The 15,791-nt window shown below is 40.6% G+C and overlaps 1 protein-coding gene across 4 annotated transcripts in view; it reads right to left on the bottom strand.

Annotated features, from left to right (window-relative positions):
* Positions 1-453: 453 nt before the first annotated feature.
* Positions 454-15,791, bottom strand: part of SLC37A4 (solute carrier family 37 member 4) — a 43,153-nt gene continuing 27,815 nt past the window's right edge. For 3 of the 4 annotated variants that reach the window (XM_075190872.1, XM_075190870.1, XM_075190871.1), the window contains 8 exons: positions 14,357-14,589; positions 13,174-13,417; positions 11,619-11,780; positions 10,360-10,445; positions 9,766-9,879; positions 9,496-9,561; positions 8,813-8,951; positions 454-1,077 (listed from right to left, as the gene is read on the bottom strand). In XM_075190872.1, the coding sequence (XP_075046973.1) occupies positions 911-1,077; positions 8,813-8,951; positions 9,496-9,561; positions 9,766-9,879; positions 10,360-10,445; positions 11,619-11,780; positions 13,174-13,417; positions 14,357-14,589 (1,211 nt within the window). In that variant the 3' untranslated portion in view covers positions 454-910. The remainder of the gene's footprint in view (positions 1,078-8,812; positions 8,952-9,495; positions 9,562-9,765; positions 9,880-10,359; positions 10,446-11,618; positions 11,781-13,173; positions 13,418-14,356; positions 14,590-15,791) is intronic. The other variant, XM_075190873.1, reaches the window with a different exon arrangement.

Here is a 15,791-nt window from a genome sequence, read left to right on the forward strand (position 1 = left end):
CATATCACATCTGGATCGGTTGGCCATTAAGCAGGGACAGTGTGGGAAAGTTTTGAGAAGTATAGTGGGAAACTGGTGTTTATTATGTTTTATCCTTTTTCTGGTTTAGAGAACTTGTATTATCTAATAAAGATATTGTTGCATCTTTCAATGTCTTCTGTCAGCATGACTTAACCCAGAAGTCCCAGGGTACACTTGTGATTTTAGACTCTAATACCCCAGTTCTTCACTGCCTAACAAAATAATAACATACCCTTCATAAATCAGGAAGAACCAGCTTTAGTGCCCTAGGCACACAATTTTCCAAGTTAAGAAGTTACTCTCAGTGTGGTATTAAGGCTGAGTTACAGATATATCCATGAACAAGATGACTGGCAAGAAAGAGTAATTTGGGAGCAATGTAATCAAATATATTGTCACCTTTGAGCAAGATAAAAAAGAAAAAGTAAAACATTGTCCAAGTCCAAGATTTTATTAGTTAAATAATTATTCTTCAAGTTAAAGTCTTCACAAGCATATATTGTATGTATGAGATGTTGCACTGTACAGAGGTCTGCAGCACACTGTCCAGAGATGAAGCGTTTCCCATGAAATGATTTCAAAGTTAAGTACTAGAATGTGCTATTGTCCCCATGATTGCTGCTTAAAGAGGCATAATGGCCTTGGCATTTCATCTGAATGTGACTTCTTCTTTCATAAACACAGGAAGATAAGGTTCAGGAGTTGTCTTGCAGCTGGAACACATGTGACACTGAATAGGTAAAGGCCAGATTACTTGCTTGGCAAAATTAACCAGAATCCTGCAGTACTCTGAAATGAGTACAAATGAGAATTGAGAACCCACCCCCTCTCCATTTTCCCGATTTGTCTCTTCATGCATGGAGGTAGGGGCAGGTTCTAGATTTGCGTCTCAATCTGATTTCTTAGCCAAGCGCCCCATCTTGGTCTGGATGTTCCTCAGAAGAAAGAAGATTATAGTGACTACTAAACAGGTCATCTCAGCTGCCCAGAAAGCAGTATCCCAGCCATAATACTTGGCAATTGTGCTGAAAGGCAGTCCTGCAAGAAACCCTCCAACTGCAGGAAGATACAATAGGTTAGTAAAATACTAAAAATGTAAAAAACAGAACAAAAACTTATATCTACTACTTGGGTGGCATTTACAATACAAAGCTTAAATCTGTGTTTTACTTATTTGTGATGTGCTGGTTGCTCAATCTGCCAAAGCCGTCAAAGATTCCATGCTGCTTTAATGTGCACTAGATATGTTCACCTGAAAACAGGTCCTGCTGTTGTTGATGCCCCTCCACTAGAGCATGCGACTATTGCATGTACACAGGGAAAGGCACAGACAACAACTCTGACTCTTTTAATCATTCAATATACAAAACGTTAGCGTGGACTGTTGGATACTTCAAAGACCAAATGGATCAGGTGAACGGCACATCACAGATAAGTAAAACAGTATTGAATTTTAACATAGTACATTCCCCTAATACCAGATTTCACATTTTGGGCGGAGTTATCTTTAAAATACTAACACCTACCCAACGCATTTTTAAGCTTGATGGGCTTGGGCTTTACACCTATCTAGCGTGCTTTGATTATGCATAAAAAGAACAACTGTAACTGGGCTGTCAATGACCCCCGAAAGAGATGCTTGATCATTTTGGCAGTAATGCACTTTACCAAAACATACAGGATGCAGAAGTACTACATAATTACATGATCACCAAGGTCTGGGGCAGGTGGGCATCTTTCCCCCTGCCCCAGGCTGGTCCTATAAGGGGTTACTTTGGACTGGGTCACTGGACCATATGCATTTTTTTTTGCTTTACAATGTTCCTAATTAGGCCATGGAGTCGAGTCTTGCCCCCGGGCTAAAATTTGCCAACCCTCCCCTGCTGGGTCCCTGCAGTAGAGAGAGCTATTGGGTCTTAAGACCCAGATTAGCTCTAATAGTAAACTACTTAATATATATACACAAGTGTGTGTTGTACCTAACTCAGAGAAGTGGACTGCAGTATTTACAAATAGTAAACTGGCATAGCAAAAAAGCAACAAAAAAAAACACACGCTTATTTCTAGGCCCTATAGCTTCCAATAAAGTATAAGAAATTACACATATTCAGTATTTAAAAAAAGGAAATAATGGGTGAACCAATTTAAGGACAGAGTATATCAATCGTTTGAAATAATGAGTGCAATCTAGGAAATGTGTATTTTTTAACTATTTTCACCTAAATTGGCTTATATAATCCTAAAAAAATAAAACTCTATTTAAGAATAATACTGAAAACAATTTGGCACAAAAAAAACCAATATAAAATTATCTTTGTTAAACCAACAAATAAAGCTATTGTCATTTAACCAGTACATAACAAAAATGCTAAAAACGTGTCTGGTAATGAAGCAACAAAGTACTGTGCGCATTAAGGGGTTAAGATCTACTGTACATAATAATGTAAGCAACAATAGAATATCATAGACATGAATAACTAATTTATTTGATAGTGTTGGTAATATCCCCTGGCGCTCCACCAGTTTGTGTATTTTTGTTCTCTTTTCAATGTAATATCTTCAGACAGTGCTGGGTGTTTTCTTGCATTAATAACTAACATAAATCCACAAATAGTGCCATATAATGGAGGGACTACAAAATAATTTGACACCTGGGCAAAAGCCACCATCTCCTGATCCACCCATGATTATCCTCCAGGAGGTACTACTTGCTATTACTTCATCTGAGAAACGGGTGACAGACAAAATAGGGGAGGTGCAGATGGATTTGTCCCAATTTGTAACGGACTTACCTGATCCCCGCCGCTCCGTCCAGAATCCGCACTTCCGCATCCAGGACCACGTGACCGCACCCGGAGGCGGTCACATGACCGCAACCCAGAGGCGGGGATTTTGAATCCACTTACCTGTTCCTGGCTCCTGTTCTTCGTGGATTGCAGTGTCTTCCAGTTTCCAGTGTCTTCCTGTGTGCTGATCTCTGCCTGTTTGACTTCCCTGGCTCTTCTATCCCTGTGTACCGACCCGGCTTGCTGACCATTCTCCTATTCTTGTGACCTGTGTACCGAACCGGCTTGTTTGACTTCGCTACCTCCGCTTCACTCCGCTATACTACATCTTGGGGCGAACCTGGGGACCGCGACCTGCGACTCCTGGCAGCGAAGCCCACCCCGCCTTGCGGCGGTTCTTGGTGAACACTGGGGAGATTGTTAGACTCCGCACCTCAGGTAAGCCAGTGCTAATCAAGATTAGTAATAGAAGTATCCAGAATCTGTTACACAATTTCACAAAGATATGCAGAAGATCAGGGAGAAGGTTGGTGAAACAAAGGCTCGCATATTCATTCTTGAGGATAACACTGCCCTGATGAAACAGCAAATTGCTAATTTGGAGGTACAAATGCTTTCCTGTAAGTAAAAGATGTCAGATATTGAAGGGTGCCTCCACTGCAATAACATTTGATTTGTGGGCCTTCCTGAAAAGGTGGAGGGTAACAACCCTGAGTCATTCTTGGACCTGTATGCCAGAGGTGAATTCTCTGACCCATTTGCAATTGAAAGAGCACACCTCATTTCTAATGTATGTCCACCAGCGGGTGCACCCCGGTGCACATACATTGCAAAAATCCTTCACTATAAGGACAGGGAAGTTGTTTTGTGGGTTGCTCGGATAAAGGATCCCTGACTTCTCCATTGATGTTAATAAGAGCAGGACTCAATTTATACAAGTTAAGAGGTGGCTGAGAGATCTTCAACTACCTTATGACATGCGATTCCCAGTGAGATCAAGTGTGGTTGCGGACTGTACCACTTACTTCATTTGATTCCCCACAGGCGGCAGTTACGTGGCTGGGCCGTAGATCTGGTCCATCACATGGTTATTTTCCTGTGTGTATACCTCTCTAACTAACCTTGCGGTTGGTCGCTTCTGGGTATCGTACTGTAAGCTTATGTCATTTTCCATATTATGCTACTTTTCTCCCATTATGTGCCTTACTCTAAGTCCACTTTTAGCTGTTGATACTGTCTGATTTGAGTCTTTCGGGAAGGTACTGTTTAGTAATGTTTGGGTTTAATGCCTAGATTGTGTGATTGTGTACAGGGTGGGGGATGTGGATGTTGGGATGCTTCATTGTTTTACTTATATTAATGCATCACATCCATTTGTAGTATTTGTATGTCGCTGTATCATTATGTATCGTGGCTGCTAGCGGGTTACTTTTCTACTAAGTCAGCTTGGGGATTGTTTGCTTGGCTCCCACTACATTCATCACCACAAATAATGGTTCCAGGCTCTGTAACTAAAGATCTATGTCTTTGACTCCTGGAATGTCTGGTGAGTTGATTAATACAATTAACCGTTCGCTGTTGTTTAGGTATGATAAGCATTATGACCCTGATATTGTCTGTTTTCTTGAGATGCATTTGGTACAGAGTAAAACTCTTTTGCAGAAATTGCCCTGGATTGCTCAATCATATCATGCCTCTCATAGTTCCAACTCCAGAGTTGTTTCTGTCTAATACAAAAGAGAGGTGATTGTGTATAAGAACAAAGTCCAAATAGATCCCCTCGACAGCTTCCTCTTTATAAAAGACACAAATAACTCCGCCCCACTACTACTCTTAATGGTACATATACGCCCTTCGTACAGTTTTGATGTTCTGAATCGCTGTGGTGAGTTCTTAGCGCCTTTTCCTGACTTCCCTGTCATTTGCGTTGGTGACTTTAATAATGTAATGGACAAACTCACTGACTCCCGGTGGGAACGTCAGTCCTCTGACATCCATAGTAATTCGGCCTTCAGGGACCTGATCACTGAAATGGGTCTGGTTGATATGTGGCGATTGTACCATTCAATTCTCCTGCTTTAACTCCTCTCAAAATGCAGTCTCCAGATTTGAATTAGCACTCCTCTCCAAATTGCTGGTGCCTGCTGTGTGGAATATAAGCTACAAGGGATTTCTGAGCACTCCCCTATTACTGCATATAGATTATAATATCACCAGGGATCAGGCTTTCTGGAAATTCAACCCATTTTGGTTGTCACTTGCGGGGGCTGGGTCTGAGTTGCTGGTTGCTCTGTGGGAAGGCTTTTTTGATGTGAATACTCCTACGGCATGTCCCCCAGTTGTTTGGGACTTAAGGCTTATCTCCAAGACACTTTGATAAACAGTGTTGCAGCTCCAAAAAAAAATTCTAGAAATAAAGTACGAGAATAAAAGCAGACGTGTAGGGACCTTGAATCTTTCTATTTGGTATTTCATTCCACTGACTCCCATCGCCACTGACTCTCTGCTTAAAAGAAGTGGACCTACTATTTCTTAGACAAATCCAAATGTAAACTGCTCATCGATAAACATGTCCAGTATGTGGAGGCGGATAGGGCTGGGAGTTTTCTAGCCTACCTTGCACGAATGGACGGTGCTAATACTGCTGTTCAGGTAATTAGATTGGCCAGTGGGATTGAACAATTCCTGCAAGGATCTTCCATCATTTTTACCACAAGGTCTATACCTCTCGGGCATATTACACCGAGAGGGACCTTTTTTGCCACTTGGACAATATTTTTCTCCCTACTCTATCAACAAACAGTAAACTATTTTTAGATTCTCCATTTTACACTGGAAGAGGTGAATTATGACATAAGGTCGTTCCCTAATAGGAACGCCCCGGGTGTGGATGCCTCCCACACCCGGGCCTCCCTATAAACTTATATAAACAATACATAGTATTCTATGCCCCAACTTATTGGAAATCTTTAACACTCTGTTTGATTCTGGTGGACTGTCTGACTCAATGGTTAAGGCGCTAATCGTCAGGTAGCTTCTTCACCGACGTTAAAATTTTGATTAAATTGCTGACTCTTAGGGCTAGATTTACTAAGCTGCGGGTTTGAAAAAATGGGGATGTTGCCTATAGCAACCAATCAGATTCTAGCTTTCATTTATTTAGTGCCTTCTACAAAATGACAGCTAGAATCTGATTGGTTGCTATAGGCAACATCCCCACTTTTTCAAACCCGCAGCTTAGTAAATCTAGCCCTTAGCCGTAATAAAGATATTTTGGAACTGATTAATCTAGATCAAAACAGGCTTTAAATCCACATGTCTAAATTTAAGACGCTTATTTACCCTCATGCAGTGCAGTGCAGTGTTTAATTCAAGTGCCCAGGAATCGCTCATAGTAACCCTCAACGCTGCTAAGGCATTTGATTCCATTGAGTGGTTGTATTTATGGGAGGTCATAAGCAGACTTGAGGTGGTTCCTGTTTATATGAAGTGGGTTAAGCTCCTCTATGCCAATCCGGTCGCTAGAGTTAGCGTTAAAGGGTATGTGTCCAGCTCTTTTAAATTATGCAGGTGCACCAGACAACGATTTCCTCTATCTCCTACCTTATTATCCCTAACTAGTGAGTCTCTTGCCTGTTTAATTTCTCATACCTCCTCAATTGGGGCCTTATGAATATTGCGAGAGAGGACAAGGTGGTGCTGTATGTGGACCATGGATAATCTTCTTAACATTGTTAATGTATTTGGCTATTACTCCGGGTTGAAATTTAACTGGGAGAAATAGAGTATCTTTCCAATGGGTCGAATTTGTCTGAAGTTCATACAAGTTTTCCCTGAAATGGACCTCCCATTTTAAATCTTTGGGTATTTAGATTTCAAAAAGTCAATGTGAGGCTCAATATTCAAGGGTACATAATCACATACATCATTGGAGATCCAAAGTTCACACATGGCGGAAATTACCACGTTCAGTATCTGGGAGGATAAATCTTGTAAAATTTATTATACAACATCAATTTCTTTATGTTGTGCAGCAAGCACCTGTTTTTCTGCCCTCTTCTCTGTTCCTCAAAATTGATCAGCTCATTGCATCCTTAGTGTCGGAGTGCATTATGCAAATGTAAGCACTCAAGTGGCTTTGTCTTGCTGAATCTTAGGCTATATTGTTACGCCTCTCAAATGGCTCATTTAAAATTTTGGATATCGGAGCTGGCTAATCATGATCTTCATTGGGAATTACTGAGACAGGTAGACAGTCCCACACTCCTTTCCAAATTGTATTGTCCGGTGTTTGTCACGGCCAGTCCTCTCCCCTGCTGCTAAAATCTATGAAGGTTTGCAAGTGCTATGTATACTGCTCTTTGAAGTTTCACTAAATTTACTGAACTTAAAGCATTACCTGGATGGTCTCTGTGGTTGGGGTATCTGCTTTTGGTCAATTGTATGCTTCTGGGTCCCTCAAATCCTCCACACAACTTCAGGAGAAGTTTGCCATCCCCAACTATATTTTTTACTTGGGCCTTGCTGGCCCAATTTCTGGGAGATAATTTTAAGTTGCTCTTGTAAAGTTAACCTCCTCTGTGATATTCCCGCAGATCCAGATATATATTCTTCACAGAGCATCTCTCACTCCCTGCAGATTTAGACTTGACCAGACTACTCAATGTCCAAAATGTGTTGATCCTTGTTGTAATTTTGGGTCAGAATTGTTTGGTGCATTAATAAAACTGGGATGAAGGCTGCTATGTTCACATGGCATACGCCTCTTTGGTTTACAGCTGGAAGATATGGTAAACAGACTGACATGTTAATAATTAATTAATGTATTTATATTAGCTATGGTCTGCAGAGTCAGACAGTAGTGGTTGGCTTCAGCTAGCCCTCATGTTCAGCTTAATCTGGTGAATGATACAGTGGGACATGAGAGCTTTGTCTATACTGGCAGGGAATGCCCCTTAAAGCATGAAAATATTTGGGGACGTTGATTGAACTCCACCTATGCATAACCTTCTATGTCAAGACCTACTGGCATGGATTAGACCTACGGGCACCCTTGATCGTACGATTTGTTTTTTATTTCTGATATCTTGCTGTCAACATGGTTTGTATTCTGTGAGAAACTTCTTCACTCCTTGCAATTGTCTCTGCAATCTCTGAATATCCTCATATTTTGTTTTGTTGTACACAGCCTACATTTGGGCAATATATTATGCTTTTTTGCTGTGATTGTATATCTTGTTTCAAAATAAAAAATACACTGGATTTAAAAAAATATATATAATAAAGAGTTTGAAATGTATTCAGCAACATCTGCAAAATAGCTTACTTACGTCAGCAAGTTTATGTAGTCTTCCTTATTGAATGCTATTATTGCCTGGAAATTCAATAGAATTGACGATGTGATCCAATCTAAAGTATGGTGATGTGATCCAATCTGAAGTATGGTGATGTGATCCAATCTAAAGTATGGTGATGTGTTCCAATCTGAAGTATGGTGTCACAAGCGATCGTGATCTACACACTTTTTCTGCCAGGAAAATGGGGCATTCTGAAGCTCATTTAATGACACATACATGAATGGAAAAATTCAGTTTTTATGTCACACAAAAACCTTTCAGCTCTCAAAACACTACCTGTAACGAAAGCACTCATGTGAGAAACTGCATTTCCCATTGTCATGTGTCACTTTGAGCTTCAGAACATGATTTGTATTTCTCAATATAAGAATGTAGCAACGCTCATAGTAGTCCATATGTAGCCAGCCTGTGGCTGTATGGTAACCTACTAAAAGCATAATGACATATACCGGTATGATGCCAAAAAAGGCAGAAAGGAAAGACAACCTGTTTAAATATCAGGAGTAACATGTCCAGCAGGAGACAATGTAAAATCACAATCAAATATTACATTACACTTTGAAATATGTTCTTCATTCATAAAATTAACATTTTGTAAAAGGGAATCCAAACTATATAATGAAACCGTTGGATCAACACTGCACTCACCATTAGCCGAAAGTGCAACAATTGCATGAGAAGTACCGCAGAAGTTGGAAGGGGCACTTTCATTAGCAATCACTCCAAACAATGCTATGGGCCCATAAGAGGAAAAGCCAAAGATGGCTCCTAGGATCAGGATCCAAACCTATCACAATAAACAAAAATGTGCCTAATTAATATAATGTTTAAACATATAAAGAAGCAATATAGCAATTCAGTCATTTGTATACATCTAAAATACTAGTACAATTTATCTTTATAAGTCAGTATAATATAATAAAAATCTGATTAGATTGGTAACAAACACTTTACCATACAAAACAAATGAAGGGGCATGAAAGCACACAACTTTTTTTCCAAATCACATTTTAAACACCAGGGGCTAAGATAAACACTGTGCTTACTACTACATTTGCATTTTAGACAAAGACTTTTATATTATTTAATGGGAGATGAATAAGTAGAATCTATAATTATAGAAAGACGCCAGCTTTCTTCTTTTTATTATTCATTTGGAAAGTATGAGTGGTTAGTTGTGAGTGGTTAGCGGATGTAGAACAATAGCAGGAACAGGAACATTACAGTTTAATATATAGTAGAAAGTTAATTTAGCTGATCCTCGATGGCAGGGTAGCTATCATTAGTAGGTAGGATAGGGCTGACAGGGTTATGAATAGAAAGACAGAAACCTCTTGTTCGTTCAGATTGGACATCTCAGCGAGAGGCTGGAGAGCGAAAGACAAGATCCCATCAACCTGAGAAAGTGTGAACAGCAAGGAGGGAGAAAAGAGCAAACATTTTAAGGACGGAAGCAGACCAGAGAGAATGGACAAGCATTATGCTATGCTTATCAGCTAGGAATAATGTGTGATATGCACAATTCAAGCGCCAATTCAAACTACTTTATTGAATGTCATTCACCTACAACCTTTTGCACAGTGGCTAGAGTTCCATGTTACCTTGGGTGATCCTGGAGTAACTGTAACACGGAACAGAAACAAGGACACAACCATTCCAGCCATCATAGAGAGAAGTAGACCATGGCGAGGGTTACCATGGCTCCTCAAACCTACCTAAAATAAATAGCCAGAGCGCAAACAACAAAAGTAAATGGTTAATATTTATGTGGAATTTAAAAGGAAAAAATGACATTCCCCACCGCCACATAACTGTATAGATCTACAGCATAAGATTGATGTTACAATACAACCAAACTTTAAAGTATGTCAGATTGTTATGTATTATTTACTGTACTAGAAAAATGCTAAAAGCAAAACCTCCTTTTCTACACAGTTACCTGAAAGATCAGTTTTCATAAATATCCCCTATTATGTTTTAGTTAATATTTAGATATTTCTGGTTAAAGGCCTCATAAATCCTCTGTGCCACCATCCACGTTGTGTGATGTCAGAGGCACATTATGTTAAATTGAATTTTCTAAATTGATTCACAGACGCAGGTGGAAGCTTATTCACTATCGGTCTAAGTTGCTGGCAGAGTTTATTAAATCAGGCGATTTTGTGATGTGTGCAAACAACTGTGTATATTCTTACTCTTGCCACAGCCCGATCAGACAACAATCCTGCGGCGATACTGCCGACCAGACCCCCCACCTCAAGGGCACTCATATACGAGCTTCCTGAAGGAGACATAAGTGGAAAATGGAAGGAGACATAAATGAAAATACGAGAACCTTAGGTAATGTAGAGAAAACATACAGTGAAAAAGAAAGTAAATATATATGTTGGAATGAAACAAAACACTTTATTTTAAAATAATCCTAATTGTCCCTCTGACCGTACTGAAATATTGGAAGGTAGATGTAGATCTGGAAACTTAAGTAACCAAGTGTGAATACGACACTGCTTGATTACAGATGGATACTTTTTTCTGAAGGCCATCATCATCATCATCATTTATTTATATAGCGCCACTAATTCCGCAGCACTGTACAGAGAACTCACTCACATCAGTCCCTGCCCCATTGGAGCTTACAGTCTAAATCCCCTAACATACACACACACAGAGAGAGACTAGGGTCAATTTTGATAACAGGCAATTAACCTACTAGTATGTTTTTTTTTTGACGTGTGGGAGGAAACCGGAGCACCCGGAGGAAACCCACGCAAACACGAGGAGAACATACAAACTTCTCACAGATAAGGCCATGGTTGGGAATTGAACTCATGACCCCAGCGCTGTGAGGCAGAAGTGCTAACCACTAAGCCACCGTGCTGCCCCATTTATTTAGATAGCGCCACTGATTCCGCAGCGCTGTACAGAGAACTCATTCACATCAGTCCCTGCCCCAATGGAGCTTACAGTCTAAATTCCCTAACATACACACAGACAGACAGATGGACAGAGAGAGACTAGGGTCAATTTTGATAGCAGCCAATTAACCTACTAGTATGTTTTTGGAGTGTGGGAGGAAACCGGAGCACCCGGAGGAAACCCACGCAAACACGGGGAGAACATACAAACTCCACACAGATAAGGCCATGGTTGGGAATTGAACTCATGACCCCAGCGCTGTGAGGCAGAAGTGCTAACCACTAGGCCACCGTGCTGCCCTCATAATATCACAATAGATAATGACCTAATGGAACTATAGAAAACTAGAACCATTTCACAGCCGTAAGGTACCCTGTCCATGGAGGTCTCAATTAAGATGGACTAAACTAAAACTTGAAACTAAATAGTGAAAAAATGAAGCAAAACTGTTTTAATAGTCCCATGGAGACACTGCATAAAGTGCATAGATATCAGTATGTTCTGTATATTCATGCAAACACATGTGCCGTTCACTAACCTATCAAAGCAGATTGTCCCTTGTCCTGAATGAGGAAGAGCTGTCCCCAGTCTGTACAACATGTCTTCACTCCAAACACCACCAAGTAGCCAGCACATAGTAACCACAGATAAGGAGACAACAGAAACTCCTTCAGAGTAGTCTCATCAGCAGCTTGGGAACCTGGGAGGCAAATGCAGCAACACAGCTGTGTTACAAACTGTATAACAAAAACAAAGCTTTGACAACGGGTTCCTTATTTATCTGTATATTTGCATATGTTAAGATGAGTGTGCTGCTTAATATGTAGGATCTTTATATATAAAAAAAAGATAGTAATAAATTATAGCTGTGGCAAAATGCATATCTCAATCATGGCAGTACCGTTGCTTTATTGTGCATAAAATCTCTCTAAAACATATGCCATTTTAACATTGTGCAATATTTCAGTATAATGTCCAACTATATCCCGACCACAGACTTCAGGAAGTTATTCCATTGACCTATTACCTATATTGTTTTGTATTTCGTCCGCCTTTTAATCTTTCCTCCAACTTATAAAGCAGGGTAAACATCCATACTGTTTAGGACCAAGAAATATGGGAATACCCTCATTGGGAGCAGAACGAGTACTGCACCAGTCTGCGTAGTGTACCTTGCATGAAATCGCTCTGCACATGCCCAGAAAATTGGGTGCACGCATATGCTCCCCTGCACAGTTGAATGATTCTGCAACTTGCACTTGAATAGATGGGACACGGATGTTCTAACGCAGGCCAAGTACAAGAAGGACGTGACACGCAAATGCAAACAGATGCAGACTGGGACAAAAACATATACAATGTTTGTTAAATAAATATTTAAAAATATGGGCGCAAATGGGTCATAAGTGTATGTGACATATGCCTAGTGTAAACCAGATGCATATGCTACTGTTGCCGACCAACATATTAAGATAGTTTTCGCTTAGTATATGGTCGCAATTGCAGCTTTCTTCACAAACTAGGGCGCAATTGTGGCCCACTATGCATTAGCCCCATTGTCTTTTACACCTGCTCTTACCAGTTTATCTCTAACAGTAGGACACCTTCTAAATGATTATAAAGTGGTATTATGGAATAATTATGCCTTAAAATTAACCAATGTTTCTTAATGATAGAGAAAATCTTCTGAGAAAAGAGTGACATAGAGACACAAATGGCACACAACCAAATTGTGATCAAGTTCTGGTCTTATGTGTTAATAATTTATGCTTGAACATGAGCGGAAACAAACCCCTTCTTTCAGTCAGTTTAGTTTCAACTTCCTGGAAAAGACACTGATTAGGTCTGATCTCTTGTTACATTTAAAGCAGCAGTATCTGTTTTAGTCAGTTTTCTCTTTGTGTTCTTTGCTACTGTGCATATTAATATTGCTATGGTTAGGTTGTTTGTACAACTCTGTTTCACCCTTATTAAATAACAGTTTGATAAACTTTTTTTTCTTCAAGATTTTCCTCCCTATCCATACCAGAGTACATATAATGTGGTTACACCTCCTCCCTCTTCCTGCTGCAAGCAGAATACATTATATTTACCTTTCTTTCCTTTCTTGGGCCCTGGTTCAATATTCTTCAGCCCCACATCTGACGGCTCATTCTTGATAAGTAGAAGGCAAAGGACAGAGACTCCAACACAGATGAGACCAGAGAAGGACAGAGTACTGCGCCAGCTGTAACTAGCTGCTACAAGGGTTGCAATAATAGGACCAAGACTGCCTGCTAGGTTCATGCTGCAAGATAGTACTGCCCACCATGTGCCAAATTGGGAGGGCTCAAACCACTGCAAAACAAGAGTATGACAATGAGTATAAATACCCCACACAGTGCAGCCATCATGCACAGTTTACAGCTGCACCAAATTCAATTACAGGACACCAACAATTTAATTCTAATTTCAGAGTTAAACTATGCATGGCAAGACATTTTCATGTAATCCATTCTTTACTTATGAATCATATAAATAGATGATGATGATATCACACACTACATCCTCTTTCTCTAAACCACACACACCTATAGCTGATGCCCAACAAGTTTATCCAGACCTCTGCTGTCTGGAAGTTATTCATCTCTTCCTGCACTAGACTATACCCAGAACAACAGCCTGCAGAACTTTCAAAGAAAAGGGCATTGAATTGTTTTCGTTGAGTTGATTGGACATACTCTAGATTGTAAGCTCTCAAGAACAGGGACCTCTCTACCCTATGTCTCATGTCTGTTTACCTCGTACATCCCTGACATGTCTAACACTGAATCTTCTGCTGTTCATTAATTCACATGCATGGAATTTGTATTAATGTTATTATGTTTATTGCATTCATGTATATCATTTCAGTAAAACTGTCCAGAGCTATGGAATCTGCGGTGCCATTTAAATAAACCATGATGATGATGACATGTTGCAAAAGCTTTTAAATCAGCTTGTTGACAATGATTCAACACCCAAAGTATACTTTCAAAATTGTTCTGGCTGTCAGTACATTGCAAGGCTGGTGGATGCGATTCAGTCCCGAATCGAGGGGGTCTTGGGTATGAAACTCCTGCAACACTAGTAGCATGGCAGAGGAGGGTTATTGTTCACATACTAAGTTCAGGTGTAATTTAAACGGAGCCCTCATCTGACAACATTTTACACCATACAAAAAGGTTTGACTGGTTTCTAGCTACCAGAGATGTTATGTTACTTAAAATACTATAAAGTATGCTTTGCACAACTTACCTTCCTGAGAACCTTCCCACAGGGTGGCCAGCCAAGTCCCTGTGCAAGGCCATTAAAGAACCAGAGAATAGCAAAAACTGAAACGCTGGAACTCCAGGAGAAGACAACATTCACCAAGCCCACCAGACAGAGACCAGTGGAAAAAAGCCAGCGAGCACTCATCTGATCAGACAAGACCCCACTGATAAACTTGCTTATTGCATAGGCTGCAGACTGACTGCTGGTGATCAGACCTGTGGACAACATATTATATGTTACACATTCAATTGTCTAGATATTCAGCGTACATTTTCTGCAATTAGTGCCATCATTATCCAGATATGTTGGCTTGCTTCAGTGTAAATATATATACACACACATATATATATATATATATATATATATATATATATATATATATATATGTAGACACATATATATATACACACACACACATATATACACATATATATATATATATATATATACACACACACACACACACACACACACATATATATATATATATATATATGTATATATACATATATATAAATATATATAAATATATATATATATATATATATATACACACATATATATACATATACATGTCAGGCGCCGTCCCGCTGTCTCCCCGGGACGGCCGCCTGTGTCTATGCCCAGCGCGTCTGGAAGTTCCGGCGCGGCTCTCTGCGCATGCGTGTTCCATTGCTAGGCATACTCATAGTCCCGGCGGCAGCCAGGAACAGCGCTGCCGCCCACAAAACATCATATTGGCTCCTAACACTTTATAAGGCACTTCCTGTTACCTCACCAGTAACAGAGTATCAGGACTTCCAGCGTTTCTGTGTTACTGTTCCAGCATTTGTTCCTGACTTTTCCTCGTTTGCCTGTGACTTTCTGACCCGGACCGTTTGACCACCCCTTTTGGATCTCCCCTTGTACTGCGCTACTTGATCGTTACCGACCCGGCTTGCCTCACCATCCCTCCGGATATCCCTGTGTACTTCTATTACCTGAACGTTACTGACCCGGCTTGTCTGACACCCCCTTATTGTATCTCGCTGTTGACTCGTGGAAGGACCGCGACCTCAGTGTCCCTGCAGCGGAGTCCATACCTCCTTGCGGGGGTCCCTGGTGAATACCAGGGGCACGTTAGACTCTGCACCTTCTTCTGAGTTCCGCCAACAATAGCAGGTACGCAATATAGTTGTGACAGTAGGGGAGGGGTCTGGTGAACCATCGGCCGAGAGATACTTCTGCACCTGGCCCAGCGGGTAGAGCAACAGGAAGTGGCCCAGGCTTATCTCCTGCAATGTGTGCAAGGTATTGCAACCCGTTTTGATACCTTACACGGTTCCTTACCCACTACTCCAGCCATAACCTCCTCTGCAGCCGCATCCTCCAGTGTGGTTACGGTCTCTGCAGCAGCTTTCAGTCTGCGCATTCCGGA

Source organism: Mixophyes fleayi, chromosome 11 (assembly GCF_038048845.1).
Source record: "Mixophyes fleayi isolate aMixFle1 chromosome 11, aMixFle1.hap1, whole genome shotgun sequence".
Classification (NCBI taxonomy): Eukaryota; Metazoa; Chordata; class Amphibia; order Anura; family Limnodynastidae; genus Mixophyes; species Mixophyes fleayi.